The sequence below is a fragment of the Saccoglossus kowalevskii genome, chromosome 16, assembly GCF_978046115.1.
Source record: "Saccoglossus kowalevskii chromosome 16, keSacKowa6.1, whole genome shotgun sequence".
Lineage (NCBI taxonomy): Eukaryota > Metazoa > Hemichordata > Enteropneusta > Harrimaniidae > Saccoglossus > Saccoglossus kowalevskii.
Genome location: NC_140656.1, coordinates 13,576,982 through 13,595,439, shown reverse-complemented (window position 1 = coordinate 13,595,439; position 18,458 = coordinate 13,576,982). Strand labels below are relative to the sequence as shown.

Below are 18,458 nucleotides of genomic sequence, written 5' to 3'. Positions count from 1 at the left end.
TATGTCGTTTTTTATAGTAATGGGGATTCCAACCTTTATGTACACATTATTGTCTGTACGCCGAAATGTCACTCTCGCATTATGGTAATAATAATTCAAATTCGTGTATGCTATATCAAAATTAGGATATTTCTTTCGTAGTTTCTTTCGCACTGCCCTTAAAGCATCCCCTAACACTCTCGGTCCTATCAACTGCAAAGGTAACCTTTCTTGTAATAACACGTCAATCGAACTCACCCTACGTTGTGTCTCCCTTTCAAGTAACTGTAACGCTTGTAGGCGTTGAATAGCATATCGAAACATTAAATGTGTGGATCGCCGTTCATAATTTAATTCTTTTTCTAACGCCTCTTGATTTAGTTCCATTCTGTTCAAGCGCTTTCTCCATTGCGATAAATCAGATACGATCGAATAAATGGCCTCATGATTTTCCTTAATCCCATTCAGAGCATTCTCTATTCTTTTATTCGATGTGAAAACATATGAATTTAAATCATCTTCGTACGCAACAATTTGATCTGTCATAACCTTGGTGGAACTTTCCAATGCCGCTACATGTCGTCTCAAAATATTTACGTCGTTCGACGTGGCCGTTCCGAATAAAGATTTCGATACCTTCCCTACAAAGTCTAATAATCCCCTTTTCTGCCGTTCATTTCCCAAATTCTTTTTCTCTATCTTTGGAAATAACACACGAATCGCTCGTTCATCTCTCGAAATATGATACATATAGAACTTATTCTGTTGTTCGACTAACTTCAAAGTTTCCCCGTATTCCTCACAAAACTTCGGAATGAGGTGAACTGTTTCGTTCGAACATAATGACTCATTCACACTCATCATAGGAATATCTAAATAAGGTATTGCGAACGTATGATGCCAGTACGCTAGGCTGTTATCGATGTTTGCTACCCGTTCAAACAATACTCCATAATTGGGGCGCAGAACATAATCTCTCATCTGCACAGACGGTTTCCATCGTACGACCAGTAATACACTAATAAATATCAACGCTATTCTCATCTTGACATCAATTTCTCGGGAGACGCACTATAAATTAGTAATGAAATGAAAAGAAAGGGGTATGACACATGATAAATGAAAAATTCGTGGCCAATTCTCAATTTGCGTGGTCGAATGGTAGAATTAAGTACCCACCTAAAGCGTTTCCTATGTTCTCATCAAATTGTCCATGGCGTCACCGCCCGGCGTCTTCATGAAAGTGTGACCCCCAACACCAAACCCGTACGTAGCTATAGTGCGGACATAACACCTCCATGTAATTTAAACTTAGGCTTTATCATGGATTCTTTCCACGCTCCTTGAGAAATGATCTCGTATGAATGAATTCGTTAAGTATTATCGTTAGTAATGAATGATGTGCGTCCCAGGGCCTAAATAACACTCGTCTTGTCACACACTAATCTCTTTTTAATATACTTCTAAACCATTAATCAACTTTTCCCGCCTTCTTTTGTTTGCTTTCGTCGATCCCATAAGGGATATCGGATGGTCTTCTAAAAATAATCTCGCCTGTTCGTTTAAATTCTCATAACATTCCCAAGAATTTTGATCTTTTGGGTACCCCACCCATTTAATAAGATACTCTTTTCTACCGTTCCTTAGCCTACCCTTAATAATCTTTTCGATACCAAAATATCCGCTATTCTTACTATTCATCTCTGTGTCTCTGGGCATACATACAATTCAATACCACAAAAAAAAACGGTAAAAAAAAGATAGAAAAGCAAGCAATACATTACATTAGCAATAGGGTTAGGGTTCTGGAAAAGAGTTCAACGTCCTTATTGAGTTACACAGTGTCAGTTACAGTGTCCAGCGAGCAGTTCTCCAAGCAATACACAGATAGCTAAAGTTCTAATTCAAAGTCTATATAGCGTCTTCTTCTCTTGTCGTCGCGTTAGTCCAGGTCGTTCTTTGTCATCTTCTTGTCTTTAATGTCGCTCAATTCTTAATTATACAGTCCTATCCGGTACTGGTCCTTCCGAAGGGGTTCTGAAATCTTCATCTCTTCAGCGTTGTACATCGGTGCCATACTGGTAACGGTGTTAGTCGTCGAGCGCGGTTTCTGAGTCGTCTCTGCCATGGAGCTGTTAGTTCGGTTCACAAGAAAGACACCTCTTCGTCATTTCACTTTTCTTCACAGGATGATTTTTGTGTTGAACACAATGCCCAAGGGTTATCCACCACGTGTGATAGGTATTTTTGATGGTTAAAAACCTTTCACTTAGGTAACCGGGGTTCGGTCGTTTCCACGCTAGGCTAACAAAAGACACACACAAGCTTCGTTCATGTTCCCAAAACGATTCTCTGCCAAGTCCCTGGTTTTCACCCGAGACAGCATTGAATCCATCTTTATTTCTTGTCACCCCTTAACCAATTACAATCAGTATAAGAGACTCCAAGGCCTTGCCTTCCAACAAACAACCAATCACATGAAAGTTTTACACATCATAATCAATTAATTACTCGTCAAGCTGTCTAGAGAAAACATTTCTATACATTGTCAACGCTAACTAACATTGATGGGGTAATAATCTCGCACTAACATTCCACAAAGATACTACCTTAGTTTAAAATCGCAAACAACATTGGTTTAGAATTACAGCTACTGTCTTGTATCTTAAAAACTGCAGAGTCATAAGATGTTTTTGGTTGATTTCGACCAGCTCGCCATCTGGTCTTGTCATTAACCTTTATCAGTATATGTCATGGCAACCACTGTCAAACTGACTGAAATATAAATCATGATATAGTTGATAAAATCATTCATCATATCTCTATGCATGAGGAGTGGCACTATCATTGACTTTACCTTTAATCATATTGACATTGATTTTTGGTGCACACAATATAAACTGGCGGCCAAACAAATCAAGAAACCGTTTTTGTATATTTTAATTTAACCGACATGCTTATTTGGTTTATTTAAGCAATAACCCCGTCGAAGGCGGGTATACCACGAGATATTGCACAATTCACGACATATATGCACGAGCCGCAGGCGAACACCAACAAAGGGTTGGCTGAGTTTCGGGCTGTATTTTATTCACTAACGATGTCGATTCGCTTGTTCTCGACCGTATTTATGCGCGTACAAAACATCAGAAGAAACAGCTAGGATACGCATGCATTTAAAATCGTATTTGTAACTTTATTGTGAAATACAACAATATAAATTAAAATATAAGTTGTATGTTTCTACACTCAGTGCAATCTGATTGGCTGAAAATGTTTCTATTTCACCTGTGGTGGCGCTATTTTGAGGCAACTCGTTAAGATCAGGATTGTCCCAATCGCTAAAATTAGTAAAACTCAAAGCGTCTGCGTTCCTCTTAGGGGAAGCTAATAATACAGAAAATATATAAAATAAAACTGACAAATTACCCACAGATCAAAGGTAGAGAATATGTACTCCTAACGGTAGACCAGAAAAGACCAGATACATCCTGACTTACAAGTAACGGTCTTTCACAGGGTAAGGCCTGCTTATGCTATTGAGAGGGGCACTCACAGAGCTCATACTGAACATGGAGTTTTTTCACTGCTAGAATTGGGTAGACAAGACAATAGTACTGGAAATGAAATACACATACACCAAAATATCGAGTTAAAGTCCCTGGCTTTAATACCTCTCAAAATAATTAGAAGAAATAAAGCACAGAAAAATACAATGAAAAATTCACTAAAATGGGGGATTGCCTAGAGAAGTGTGCATTGGTGATAACTCGCAGTTCCAGGGTGTGGAAAAAGATGACAGTCAATGGCTTCTGCAACACAACGACGAAGGAATACGGGAGTGTTGATTGTAGAGGAACGCTGTTATTCTTAAAGGCACCGCTGATAGCAGGGGGTCGCAGAGCAGTTTGTACAAGTCTCACAGAATAAGGATTGAAGTCTGTATCACTTGTCTCACAATATCGCAGCAGCAACACACAGGGTACTCAGTTGAAATGGTGGACCACAACTGTCCTCAGTCTAGCCTATTTATAGGCATAAATGGCCCAGAGTCAGGTACATCACCTGGGTTTCTACGTGAGCCAATTGAAATGTGGTCTAGCTAGCAGCCGTGGGCAAGTAAGTAGATCGTAAACATCCTTTGTCATGTAAATCACAAGCACACCTGGTAGATTCAAATTGTCATTCCAGAGTTACAAACAAGTATCTCACGGCAATTTTAAACCGTGTGTTTTGTCAACAGATACTCCGATATTACGTACAGGAGCAGCAGGTACAACAAAACTAGGGAAAATTGTGACATTGTCAAGTGGATCGGGGAACCTGGTAAATTTGAACCCGGTGAGCAATACTTCGGTTTGAACTTGTTTTATGTCATCCATTCCTTGATCATAGACTCAGGTCTTAATTGAGTTAAATGCTAACGTAGATTCCTTATGATGAAACATAGGATATAGCTGATTGTTGTTTGCATAGTGATGAAGCTGCAGCTTGTGTTGACGAACGAGATTTTTATCATCATAAACGCTTTGATCATCGTGCACGGCGCTATTACAAGCGTGATTGTGGATAACCAGCATGGTTAGAAAGTATGTTTATTTCAGAGATTATATAACAAAATAAACGATAAAAAAAATCGTCAGTTTTTCTTGAAAGAGAAATGTTTTTTTTTGTAAGTGATTCGGTAACGTTTAAATTACAGGTGCTTAGACTATGGCTCTGCATAACATTGCATATGAAATATCGTCGATATAACAAGTGATATGAAATTGAATAATATGGCTACATTGGTGATATATAAACATTTAAAATATGATAATTCAACTGCATTGAACGAAAAGTTAATTCGTTATTACTAAAATGGTACGTGATATTGTACCTAAAAATTATGATTAATAAGTTTAGTTTGTGTATGGTCCACTGTAGTGGGGGTTCTTCGACATATTCAAAGTTTATAACCTCGCTTTACCGAAAACAATTTTTTGAAATTCTCCTTTATTCAATGGCGAGTAAGTCTTCTTAGTAAAATCCTTGAAGTATAATTTGTCTGATGTCTTGCCTGGATCAAAACCATCGCGCATCAGATCTTTTTTCTTGTATTTGTATGTACCGGTGGTTTCGAGCGTCTGTGTTATCCGGAGAAACATAGGGCATGCGTACAATGGTAGAGCTTTTGTCACGTGGTTGTATAACTGTTGCATGTCACATTCTTGTTCGTCGTTAAATACTATGGCGGCCATACCAGCTCGGCCATCCTGACCTAGAATCAAAACAGTTAGGCACCGTACTGTAAATGTATATTCCAAAAGAGTGTATAATATTATTATTTTGGGAAGACAAATGTGCATAGTACTACACAAAGTAAATCGCACAAGTAGCCGTGTTTGTGATAATCAGACGAACACGCAGAATAAATTGACACACTTCGTCTCGTTGCTATCAGCTGAACAGTACATTTGCATAAATAAAAGAATGATTCACATCTAAAATTCCAAACAGGGACAGGCTCTAAGTTCAGAAATGTCAGACACTAACAAGTATGCGAATTACGAAACTGTGCAAATGTAGTTATTACTAATCTGCATATGAAAAACAGACAAAGTGGGGAGTTGAAAAAATAAACACACGACCAGAGAATTGGTCACATGGCCAAGAGTGGTATAAATATTTATAGTATAATATTAATACACATCATAAATCATACAGTGTGTGCTTACCGAAAAACCTAATACGAGTTAACAGAGCTGACATCCAATACTAATTATTCAAAAACGAATTGTACGTACTATTTCTGGTTCACCTCCTTTTTCACATACTCTCCCATTGTTTAGCAGCTGTAATATACTTGATATATACAAACAACACCAGTTCCAATTAGCCCTTTTCGTTTTTGATAGTATTCATGGACATTTTCCTAATTCTATATCCCAACTCTTTCAGCATGTACCCAAAACTTATCATACTAGGTTTCAAACCAAAGGAAATTTAATAATTCCAAAGTACCGTATTAATGTTGGTCAACGTTCTATTAAAAATACTGGCCCAAAGCTATGGAACCAGCTACCACAGAATATATATGACATTACCTCAAGGAAATTATTTAAGTTAAAAATGAAAGAAAAATTAATTGAATAATAATAATAATTATCATTATTATCATTATCATTGTTATTATTATTATTATTATTATTATTAGCTTCACTTACAGGTTCAGGTTATTATAAATCACCCTCAAAGATAGTGTAATTCATTTTGTTTTTTGAGGAATCAGACTAAATTAGCCAACGGCTATTTCTGGTTCCTATTTTACCTATTTATAATTGATTCTTGTTTTGTAAACTACAAGTGTACATTATTAGGTAAAATAAAATATTTGATTGATTGATTGAATGTAAAATACAACAGTTCATCTAATGGGATGGCGTAGAATGTATAGAATCGACTATAGGTTTAGTGTAAAACGTCCTGTATGTTCTACATATTTATTGTATAGAATGATGAGGGTTGTTTAGGTTGATAGCACAACAAAAACAAAAACATTAGTGACATACCGGGAACTTGCACGCCGTACACATTGGCTTCATTAATGCCGGGAAACATGGTCAAGACGCTGGCCACTTCGGTAGTAGAGACATTTTCACCTTTCCATCTGGGGGAAATAAAGAATGAATTAAATCACAAATAATGAGGTGATGAAGTTCGTGCGTTCAGCATTTGTGTTCACAAAATAGAAAAACAGCCATACTATGCATTTATATGAAGTCATTTCCAAAAACTAGTCAAAATACATAAAACAGCAATTCACCTAAAATTTAATTAATTAGACTCGTGGATGTCTCGGAAAATAATTAATTCATTGGTCAGAACAGAATACTGAATATATATTCATATTTATCGTAGCACGTTTAGCACGGTCAGTGCTTGAAATGCACGATTGACTGTCATGGTTATTAGAACATACTACTATACGGCTACTAGTAGTATAGCTGTTAAAATTAATGACTGTGATATGTGAATAATTGTAATTGTAGTCTCATTATTCACTCATATTCTGGTGGGTAAACTGGCCTAAACGTGTATATATTGTTAATGATTACAAATTACCATTTTCTATACTTAAAAACATGCTTACCTGAAAGTGTCTCCGAGTCTATCCACAAAATACAAATAATAGTTCTTGTCTAAAATCATTACATCACCAGAATTTAAATAAGCGTCGCCGTCTTTGAATACATTTCTACTTATTTTCTCTTCAGTTAACTTTTTATTTCCATGGTAACCTTCGAATGCTATACGGTCACTGATTTCGGTTATGAGAAGACCAGGTTCTCCTGCATTGTAGATACCAATAAATCAGTAATACCGAGAACGAAGTTATATGCCTGTCATGTCTCATGCAATACTATTTGTACATTGCCTACATAAATAATATTCGATTTTGTTTACGACTAGGTTTATTCGGTATAAGTAGGCGTGTAATACAACTTCAGATAACGATATCGAACATGATGTGTACTGTTTCACAGTTTACATTTAGAAACACCACTCACCCTGATTAACTTTTCTAATTTGTGCAATAACAGTATAGTTGGGGAGATTTTATTCCGGTACTTTCAATACTGCGGCGATGCCGTTTACTTTTTGGTAATATAAAATATAGACAAATTACACCTATTAATTTTGTGAAATTTGGGTATTTAACTCTCAATGCGTTTAATTGCCCAGTTTGTTTTCACTATCGTCTAAGGGGGATTAAATTGAGTACGATATCAAATGGACTATGCAGTGACCCGCATTGGTTGATTATTGATTGCAGTTTTACAAGCTTCAAATATTTACAAATGTTATGAATCAAAGCAAATTTATTAAAAACAATACAGAATACATTTAATTTTGTCTTCTTATCAATTATAATTATTTCTTACCGAATTTTACAGGTATACATCTACCATTAGGACCTCGAATGACTTCCGCTGTTTCGTTGTCAAACTTGATCAAATGAAATCCCATTAGAAACTGAAACAATTGAATTAGTGCTAATCAGGAAGACGATATGTTTTTTTCTCACATTATAAAGAAGTAGTCGATGTTTACTATTTAGTTTATAGCGCGGCTCCACAAAACCTGTTCCATACGTATTTAAAGTATGTACCCGTGCATTTATTAGTTATTATCGTGAACAGAAATATTGGATGATATGGAATTATGTTGAACCTAATAAGGTCCAATCAAAAGTCGCATTGAGATGCTTCAGCATACCTTGAGCAGGGGTGTAGAACGTGCGACGGCGCCGACAGTGTTGTCGAAATTCAGTCCGAGGAAGTTACCTTCAGTTGCTCCATAAAACTCGTAAATAATTGGTATGTTAAACCTATTCTTAAACTGACTCCATATGTCTGCTTTAAGTCCATTCCCTACTGCCATTCTCACCGAGTGTTTCCTGTCGTCGGGATGCTATTAATCAGACAATGAGTACATCTTAATGTTTGTATGGCTAAAGCTAATCGCATGATTAGTTGTGCTGTTTCAGCCTATGCGCAGCGTCTTGTGAATACCACCAAGACCGAATGTCATTTGCGAGGTGCCGATTAAAAGTGTCGCTGTTATTAACGACTTACACCGTGACGAAAACAGAAACAAATGAACACACTATTTTGTTCCGATGCAGTCGTCAGTGGAACGGTATCACTTGCACAACCAACAATGGCTCAATTCAGTGCATTATTCTGAATATAACTTGACGGGGAATACATTTTTTCAAACGTCCCCGTTCATATAGCTATCAAAACCAATAACATGATTTGAACCCAACCTGACCACCTTGCGAAACACTAATCTACATATACGTGATCCTAAACAGTAGTTGCTACTAATGTGCAAACTATGGTGATTACAAAATTATAAAATAAAGTGGTCTTACCTCGGGTAAAGTCAGTAGATATCGGCATACCTCTCCAATGTATTGAATAACAGTTACACTATGACGACGACAGTCATCCCAGAATTTATGGCTTGAAAATTTTCTGGTAAGAACCATACTTGATCCTGACAGTGTTTAAAATGTCCAAAGGTAGGTTTGAAGTGAGTACAAAACAAGGTTTTTTAACATCCGTCGATTTAGAGAAAAACAACATATTTAAAATTTGAAGCTGTGTTGAATTCTGACACAACTACGCTTACGACTCGTATGGTATTTTCTGCTGATAAATTATGGTTCTTAAAGCCTGCGCGTGCGTCAGACGGCCATAGCGTGTCATTGTAACAAACAAGCGTCTACCCTTGAGCCTTTGCGTTTTTAGCGTGTGTTCGTCATCATTGCTTGGGACTCAATTCCCGTGCGTGCGAAGGTGACGACCCCCCCCCCCGCGCTTTAAACGCAGCAGTAAACACGTATTTGCATTTACAACCGCCGATGGCTATCGATAATTGAACGAAACTTTACATTTTTATCGATATATTTTAAATTAATAAATTTCAATGTGAGTTAGTGTCATTGCACGATTTTAGTATGTGTGCAATATTCAGTCTGAAATTCTCGCATCGGAACTTTATTTCTCCCCATACTGTTCGAACATGTTCAAAATGACGTGATAATAATGATAACGCTTACAATATCGTCTAATGATATTTCAGAGTAAACGTCACAAAACTGTGAATAATATGCACCATAGACATGTAATTTATGGAAAGTAACATTAAGGTTGTTATAAGATTATTCTGTGCTATTTAATATATATTACCAGTAATTTGCTAGTTCCATGTGTATACGAAAAGGTAGTTTTTTGACATTTACATACAAATAATATGTTTATTTCACATATAATGACAATTTTCCAGACACAAAATAGAAATACGCATGACAACAACATTCCTATGCAATTACAAGAATGGAGGAAATCTAATGAGTCATCCATGAGATCAGATTATATAATTTTGAGTGTATTATTTTTATGAGTTTATTAAATATGACGTGATTAGACACGTATATTGATATATGCATTTCACAGCTTTTGTGTCAGCGGAAACTAATAACTTGAAGTATGTGTGCGCGTGTGTGTGCGTGAGTGAACACTCCTCGTCTGCATACAGGGACGTCGTTTATTGGATGTACCCTGTGACCAGTTTAACATCATTTAACAAATAAGTATCTTTCAATTTATTAATATATTGGCAATGTGTTTTAGTAAATTGTGAAGTGATTCTATCACCAGACAAGTTCTGAACAGTAAAACAAAAAGCAGTTGCTATTAAAGTAAATGCGTTGCCAATATAATGTTGGAAGAATTTGAAACTGTAAAAAACAATATATGTGACTTTAAAACAAAACTGCAATTATCAAGAACATTCAGTTTGATCATATTCTAATTGTTAATTTGTTTGTTTACTTGCACTATATTCAACTTACCGTAATTAACTGCTGTTGCGAATCCCAGGTAAAATCCTGACGAATGATAGAGTGGTAATGATACATATATTCGGTCTTTGGACGTGAGACCATGACCGGATGATGTCAACGTAAATGCAGCTCTCACGTGACGGGTATGCGATGCCACTGATGCTTTGGGGAGACCTACGAAAAAAAAAGCTCTGGGTCATAGTATGTACAATTCCACATAAATGGTTTAGGTACAGTTAAACAAAGGTACACCTTTGATCCTTTTTACGTACATTGAATACAAACTGCATTTATTTTTTCATATGTGTATTTGAAGACCATCACACTATTTCAGGGGTATGTTGCAAGTAATCGCCATTTGTATGCACATTGCTGAGCAAATACTTTCATAACAAACATTATAAACATGATTAAAATACACACATCAGTCTATACCTGTAGTACCGGAAGTAAATATATATACAGATGTATCTGTTTTCTGAAGCTGACCCCTGATTTCTCTTGGTACAGGCTGATTGGATGTGTTAGACAAATCTCTATCAATATGCCAGAATATTCCTCGATCTTTTCCACCAGTTGTCCATATGTCAGTCTTTTGTTGGTGTAATTGACTGGATATTTCTTCCACGTACGATATTAGATGATTGTCTAAGTTTATTAAAATACAATGTAAATGTGAGAATAAAAATATGTAGCTCAATAGTTATTAATCATTATGTATTTATTTTCTTTAAATAAACGACACAGCCTTATTCAATAAGGGAGCCATCCAGCACGAATAAAATACAAGTTTAACATGTCGTTTGAACGTGCACTGTGAAACAACGCTGTTGCTTTACGGTCCCAAGATTTGAGGTAGAAGATAGTTTTAAGGTATTAGCCTAACAATTAATGTCAACATAACTTTGCCCATGCTGTATATTTAAGCCTTGGCTACATATGCCTTGATGTTCTTTTGTAGGACAGCAATTCAGTAGTTCAAGCTTTAAATTCACAGGTTTAGCAAATTTTTCAACCATTAAATTCATGAAACAAATAGATGGACTGTGCTGTAAATGTACAGCATTAGACAGGTATTTTTTAAACAAACAAAACTTAATGCTAGGTTTTTAACTTCATAGCGTATGCCGAGTTATCATTTATACAAAAAACACATAGAAGGCCAGTGCTCTAAATTTACAGCGTGATCCAGGTTATATTATGCAAAATAATATCACTGTTATTCAATGTAATGCAGTTATGGCAGTAGTAATTAAGGTGGTTTGTTACCGATAAAAAAAATCCAGTAAGAGGATTTGGGTTAATCTATTCAACATTCTGAAATAAAAATATATGGTCACCTAACTAAGTTTTTCCAAAAGAATTGATCAAAATTGCATATTATGATTAGTTTACAAATGGTTTCTATGGCAGAAACATTCCATCATATGTCAACATTTTGTTCGGTGACCTAAAGTAACCGCTTTTTAGATTTAGAAGATTTTGCATATGTTTTTTTCGTGGAAACACATCCTTCTTTCTCCCGTAAAATCATTTAATGTGAATGATGTGCCTGTATTTGAATCATCACACAATTTACAAGGTTTGACTGATTTACTGTGATCCATGTTTTTATGTTTTAATGCTAGTTGTAGAAAACTACCTTAATTTGCTTTACAGCGAGCGCAAGATATTTACATACACCTAACTCCCGCACACGGTAGGTAATTACCGAGGGACTTTGCAACATCCCATGAAACTTTCCTAGACATTTCAGTGACGTGACAGTTAATCAAAACAACGGTCCAGGGTTTCAGATGGGTTCAAGCGTTCAGTCAAACATTCATCAAACAATCATGTTTTACTCATTGTTGATATCGGACACTTTATTATTTCATGAATACATATGCTCGTTCAATTATGGCTATTATGTCAAAGTGTTTAGACAAAGACACTGAGATAGAGATTATTCGCCCATTGCGAACGATCGACGACGGAGGGAATTGGACTAGCGAGAGCGACGGTTCAACGGAATATATATTACAATGAATTGCGATCTCTATATCGAAGATGTCCACGTTTACTTTGTTCGTTGGATGACTAGCAACAAAGGCCAATTAAACAATACTCACCATGTCCAACTAATAAAACACGTGCACCGGTGATCTCAATACAGTTCAGAAGCGACCTGGCTCTCATGTTATAGTTGATTAGTGCACACTTGATTCCCAACTTAGCAAACCCTAAATAACTCCAAATGAATGACGGCTCATTGTACATCATTATTGCAGCACAGTCACCAAGTCTCAACCCCTGATTGTGCACGAAGTTAGCGAATTTGTTGGCCATTGAGTCGATGTCGCCATAAGTATAAATAGCATCTTCAAAGATTATGAATGTCCTATATGGGTCTTGGGTAGCGGTCTTCTCGAACATGTCCACGAAGTACTTGTTGTTTTCTAGGTAAGCATTAGTACCTGTCAGGAGTGCGTTTACTCCTCGAAGCATCCGTAGGTCGTGGCGAGCATACGGATACAAATATTTCATTAGACCGGCGGCTGCTGCAGCCCCCGCCGCAATTTTATAGCCTTTTCTAATAGCTGGTGGTGACGGCATTGCACTAATAGTTTGCTTAGTCTGCAACTTGCACGACACATAGCGAAATGTTTGTGAATCCAAAGTTCGTTTATACAAGGTCATTCATGTCAGTGCGACGCGGCAAAATGTTTGTGAACCCAAAGTTCGTCTCTGGAAGGTCATCATGATTCACGACAGTGCGCCCCTCTAACACATATACCGCAATCTGTGAGATCACGCGTGACCACGATTCACGCATCCAGTTGAGTCACGTGGCGCAGGTCAAGCTTTCAGTTCAATATGATGGCAACCACATTACAATGCGAGTTGTAAACCTGAACACGAAACAATATATGTTATACTTGAAGCTACAATGGGGTTTAAACGAGCGTTTACGACGAATATAAGCGTGATTCTCGCTTTTAGCACAAATTTTATTCAAATTCCGTATAGTCGAATCTCGGAAAATAAGGTCCTCGCTGAACCAAGTGACCTATCGCATATATTGTTATTACAATGTTAGCTTAATAAACATAAAAATACATTTTGATATTAAAAAAAATCGAACATTTGTGTCTATGTTGGTTGGTATTTCAAATGTCAACACATCGTACTTTGGAAAATATTGCAATCATAATTCAATGAAAATCATTGAAAAAAATGTATGTTTTCAATGCAAACAACAAATAAGTAGTTCGGTTAGAAACTGAGCATATAATCATCAAAGACACTGATGCTTGCCGATCATCGTTGAAACTTCGGGTGTGTGTTTATATTTTTTTTTAGAAAACTTGTTTTAACTTGACTTACTGTTATTTTAATCAAAGTGTGTTACATTACGCTGTCGGCCAACGAAGTTATCTCTCTGTTTACAGTTTGGTTGATTTTACATTTGTGTCCCTACTATAAAATTACGTTAACTGTTTTATAATTTAACACCTAAAGTGTTTTTCTTAAAATTGCAAATCAATTATTTTACAACACTATTGTTTAAAAATAAAATATTTTTGTGTAGAACATTCAAAGTGTTTATAAGCTTCTCTCCACTTTAAAACACTTAAAGTGTTTATAAGGTTGTCTCCACTTTAAAACACTTAAAGTGTTTATAATCTGCATTATTACGAAAAGTGTATATGATGAAGACACTTGCATTCAGTGTTTTTGTTTCAACATTTCAGGAATGTTTTTGCACATAACACATTATTATGTTTCAATGGAAACACGTACTGAAAAGTGTTTCCACCAGGAATATGTATAAAAAAGTGCTTATTATCACTCTTAGAACAGTGATTTCACAAGACACACATTTTGAAAAGTGTTTCCACCAGAAATATGTATTGAAATGTGTTCATCATCGTAACGTTTTGAAAAGTGCTTTCACGCAAAACACAAACTGAATATTGGCAAGTGCTTGTGACAGAATCACCTTTAAAATGTATTCCCACTGATAACATGGTAAAATATTATTATCATGTTTTTGCACACGTCTACGTGACAACAAACCCACTATGAATATTTCACGTTACATAATCCTGACCATTGCTGTCACCACGAAGTGCGCTCGCGTGTCCCGTCTCGAGTCTGCCCGTTTTCGTTTAACCCTGACTGATATGTGTCGTCACAACTGGAGCGTCTCGGAGCAGTTTTCACCGTCATGGCTGCTGTCCTCGGAAAACTTTGGAAAAGATTGTCTCCGACAAAATATTAAGGTACAATATTGATTCGGCATGTTTCTCAGCCATGAAGGGTGTCTGTGGTTTCGCGTGCTGAGTAACAGACCAATATATTTACGTGATACCAATTTTCCAAGAGTACATTCGCGTGCGCAACTCCGTCCTGGAGACATACATTGGCATTACTGCCACGGGCTCCCCAATGTGCACGTGAACGCACTCCCAACCGCCACAGCATATTCCATTCTCCAAGCCTCGACTGATTTCTGTCGTTGGTGGCGTGGTTGAGGGTCAAAAATCAAAGCGTTAGTCGATGCTCGGAGAATGCAGGTCTAAAGTCGTTCGCTCGTGGATGGATGTTCTACGCGTATTGAATACAAGCATATACGACGCGCAATCTGATTAAAATCTGATGTAGTGTACGGGCTTTAATTATTTTGGCTATAAACTTATTTTAATTTTATTTTTATTACTTTTGTTATTAATGCCTTTTTATTTATTATTATTTTACTTTGATTTTGATTTCGGTTTTTTTTTTTAATTCCGCCCTATATACATCTGACGCGATGCCTATGTAACGAGATTTCAACGAGACCCACTATCGACGATTTTAGTCAACGAATCACATACCTCCAATAGCGCACATGATGACGTCACCGGGCACAGTCAGGTGGCAAACACACTCAAATATAATGGCGGAATGTACCGACGTTAGCGACCGAGAAAAAAAGTTTATCATTGTCAAATGCAACGAAAGTCATTTTTATGTTAATATTGTGGCTCGAATGGTTCGAGTTTAGATCGTTATTTTGCGTAGTTATTCTGGGAGTGACGATTTTGTTTCCACCGGTTCGACCGAACACCGGTGTCTTTTTCCAGTCGCTTGCCCTGGAGACGGGTGATGTTTTGTTGACGATCAGGCCAACATCGTCTACGGTATTGAAGCCGTAGCTGTAAATATTCATTAAATTGTATCAACATTTTGTACATTATACAATAACTCTTTATTTAAATAATTGAGCTGACTGGAATAAAATATTTTTTATTTGGAACACATCGCAATTGATCAGGAAATATTTGTTTGCTCCAATTTTCTGCGTCGATGCCGTGGGCCGGTGCCCGTTATACAATTTAAAATCAGTTTGCATTGTTTACTATAGCTGTTTACAGTGTTCTAATCATTACGATTTACTTATTTTTTTGCTTCCATTCTAGATAATTATGTTCAGTGGTGTAAAATTGAAGCGATGATTGAATAAAACGAACCTTGGCTGGCGAAGATGTATCTGGAAGTGTACACATTTGTTGGAAGTGAAAAAAATATTCAATGTAATCACAACAATTGTAAAATGCTGTGAAATTTCTTTTGTAAATAAAAATATACTAGCAATTTTCTATTAATTGTTTATTCAAGTGGGCAAAATATAATGTACAGACAGATTGCCTGTATACACTGAAAAGAATGCAACCGACAGCCTGTATAAAAGGGGGGCTGTGATTGGCTGTTATTTACGCGAGATTTGAACGGGACTTACATAGGCGTCGGATCAGATGTAGGTAGGGCGGAATTAAAAAAAATCACAAAATCAAAATCAAAGTAAAATAATAAAATAAAAAGGCATTAATAACAAATATAATAAAAATTAAAATAAGTTTATAGCCAAAATAATTAAAGCCCGTACACTACATCAGATTTTAATCAGATTGATACGACGCGCTGACCACATGACCAGTTTCTTTATTTTCGAGTCTACCACTACGTTTTTGCATATATATTTCGCAATCAAAAGAAAGTATCCCGAGTGTCTTAAAGGATTTCTTGTTCCTAGTGAAGACTTTTATGCACATACTCGTGATCAAGGATTTGATCTGAAACGATATGAACTAGATGTTGCAGGGAATTATAAGGGAAACTATTCAACTCATTCATTTACGTATGACGCTCAGTCTATTATCAAGTCACATGATTCAAATGAAGTATGTACGTTTCTTTCGACACACGAATGTACATTGCAACTCACGTTTTCTGTGCCTTGAACATTCATTTTCTATACGCACGATACAAATGCTATTTTCGAAAATTCACTTATCAAATTGTGAATTTAGTCCAGTCAATTTATGGTTTGACCCATCACAAATTGCAACAGGAATAATTTCTTCACAATACATTTCGGGGTGGTGCCTAGATTGACATACCAAAAGTCTAGGAAAATCTAGCTTTCCGAAATATACCTAATTTGCATATATTCAAAATGACCATTTGGTGCATTTTTACAACATGGAAAATATAACTATTAGGACATATCTCTAATTCTAGATGACATTTTGTAGATATTCAAGTTGCTGCGACATGGTTTGATGTGTGTGAATGTATGTGATTGTGAAACATTTGATTGAATAACAACCATTTGCATACATCCAAAATAATATAATTTATATGTGCAACCTCTGAGTTTGTTCCTCGTAATGACTCCATGAGCCACGCCGTGGGGTGAGGGGGAAACCTCCTAGTGACCCGATGTTCAACCACCACCCACCCGCACCCGGAGCCAGCAGATTCTAGAGCCAAATATTGCGCCCTAATTGGATCATTCGGTTCTTCCCCTGACCCCGGTATCACAATTTTTTTTTTTTTTAGTGGGGCGGGCAAATAGTAGGGGGGCTGCGTTCATGGAATATTTCAACCAGTTAGTCAACAATCCACTCACTGAGAACAGAGTGGCGACAATCAACCTTCAAGTTGTGGCCAGCCCACTGGAACGAATTGTTTTGCGTCACCAGCACTCTGAAGTCCCAATGACAGAACACATCAGCCTCCTAGACCAGCAGACACAACCATTGGTGGGCCAGGAGGCAAGCATCCCGCCTCTTCCAGGGAAGGAAAGAGTGGCAACGCGCCACCAGGAAGAAGGGACCAGGTGGTGGCCCCCTCTTCCTTGGGGTCTCCTACCCAGCTCGCAGGGGAAGCAGGTTTGATGCTTTATGCTTGATGGTCTATTCCAGTTCGGAGGCAGTGCATGTAACAGATCACTGGACTCTCCAGGTGGGGATACACGGTTACAAGATCTCCACTCCCCTGGTACCAGCCCCTGTACGGGGCACTACCAGGGGACCCCCGCAAAGTGGGAGCAATCTGACAGGAGGTAGATAGTTTGCTTACAGCGCTAAGAGCGCTATACACAGGATAGGGGACTCAGTGTTAAGTCCGGGCTTCTACTCGCAAGTATTGGTGGTTTCAAAGACTACAACTGTGACTACAGGTGGCTATGCCCTGTTCTGGACTTGAACAGACTAAATCAGTATGAGCTTCCTAGAAACACAAAGCACCATATTATTTTCCATGCTCTGTTTCTACTGGTTAGCCTCGCTAGATTTTAGCGATACTTACCCGCACATATAGATACACCCAGTGAGTCCCTCGATTCGTCCAGTTGGGCCAAGTAGTTGAGTGCAGGGTGCCCCACTTCAGGTTTGCATGGCTCCATACGTATTCATCAGAGTGTGGAAACAGGTGGTGCTACTGCTGCGCCGGTACACATCACATTGGTACACATCAACGTGTACCTGGCTGGTAGATGGTAGATGGCTGGCTGCTACACAACCCAACAAGGGATGGTTAGACAAACAGTAAGGCTAATACTAGATTCTCTAGACCAGTTGTGCTTCCTAGTAAATCGAGCAAGTCCCACCCTCAGCCAACACAACAGTTGGTGTTACTGGCCAGGGAGTTTGACATGGAGATGGGCTTGGTAAGGTAGCCACAGGCTCATTGCCTAAACGACCTAGTCAGCATTCCCTCTGTGTCCCTCTGAGAACTAATGCGGATCAACGGAATGATGTTAGCGGTTTGCAGG

The 18,458-nt window shown here is 37.5% G+C and overlaps 1 protein-coding gene across 1 annotated transcript; it reads right to left on the bottom strand.

Annotated features, from left to right (window-relative positions):
• Window positions 1-4,931: 4,931 nt before the first annotated feature.
• Window positions 4,932-12,703, bottom strand: LOC100374144 (long-chain fatty acid transport protein 2-like). Its single transcript, XM_002740976.3, has 9 exons — window positions 12,487-12,703; window positions 10,811-11,023; window positions 10,385-10,549; window positions 8,900-9,024; window positions 8,239-8,433; window positions 7,905-7,995; window positions 7,112-7,310; window positions 6,531-6,628; window positions 4,932-5,239 (listed from the first exon to the last, which is right to left on the bottom strand). The coding sequence occupies exons 1-9, from the start codon at window positions 12,701-12,703 to the stop codon at window positions 4,932-4,934; spliced, it is 1,611 nt and encodes a 536-aa protein (XP_002741022.2).
• Window positions 12,704-18,458: the final 5,755 nt, after the last annotated feature.

Excerpts from the sequence above, each read along its gene's own strand:
- LOC100374144 (XM_002740976.3), bottom strand. The coding sequence starts at position 12,703 with ATGGCCAACAAATTCGCTAACTTCGTGCACAATCAGGGGTTGAGACTT. Across the intron at positions 9,025-10,384 it reads CGCAACAGCAGTTAATTACG|GATCAAGTATGGTTCTTACC; the intron begins GTAAGTTGAATA and ends AAACACTGTCAG. Across the intron at positions 8,434-8,899 it reads ATCTACTGACTTTACCCGAG|CATCCCGACGACAGGAAACA; the intron begins GTAAGACCACTT and ends TCTGATTAATAG.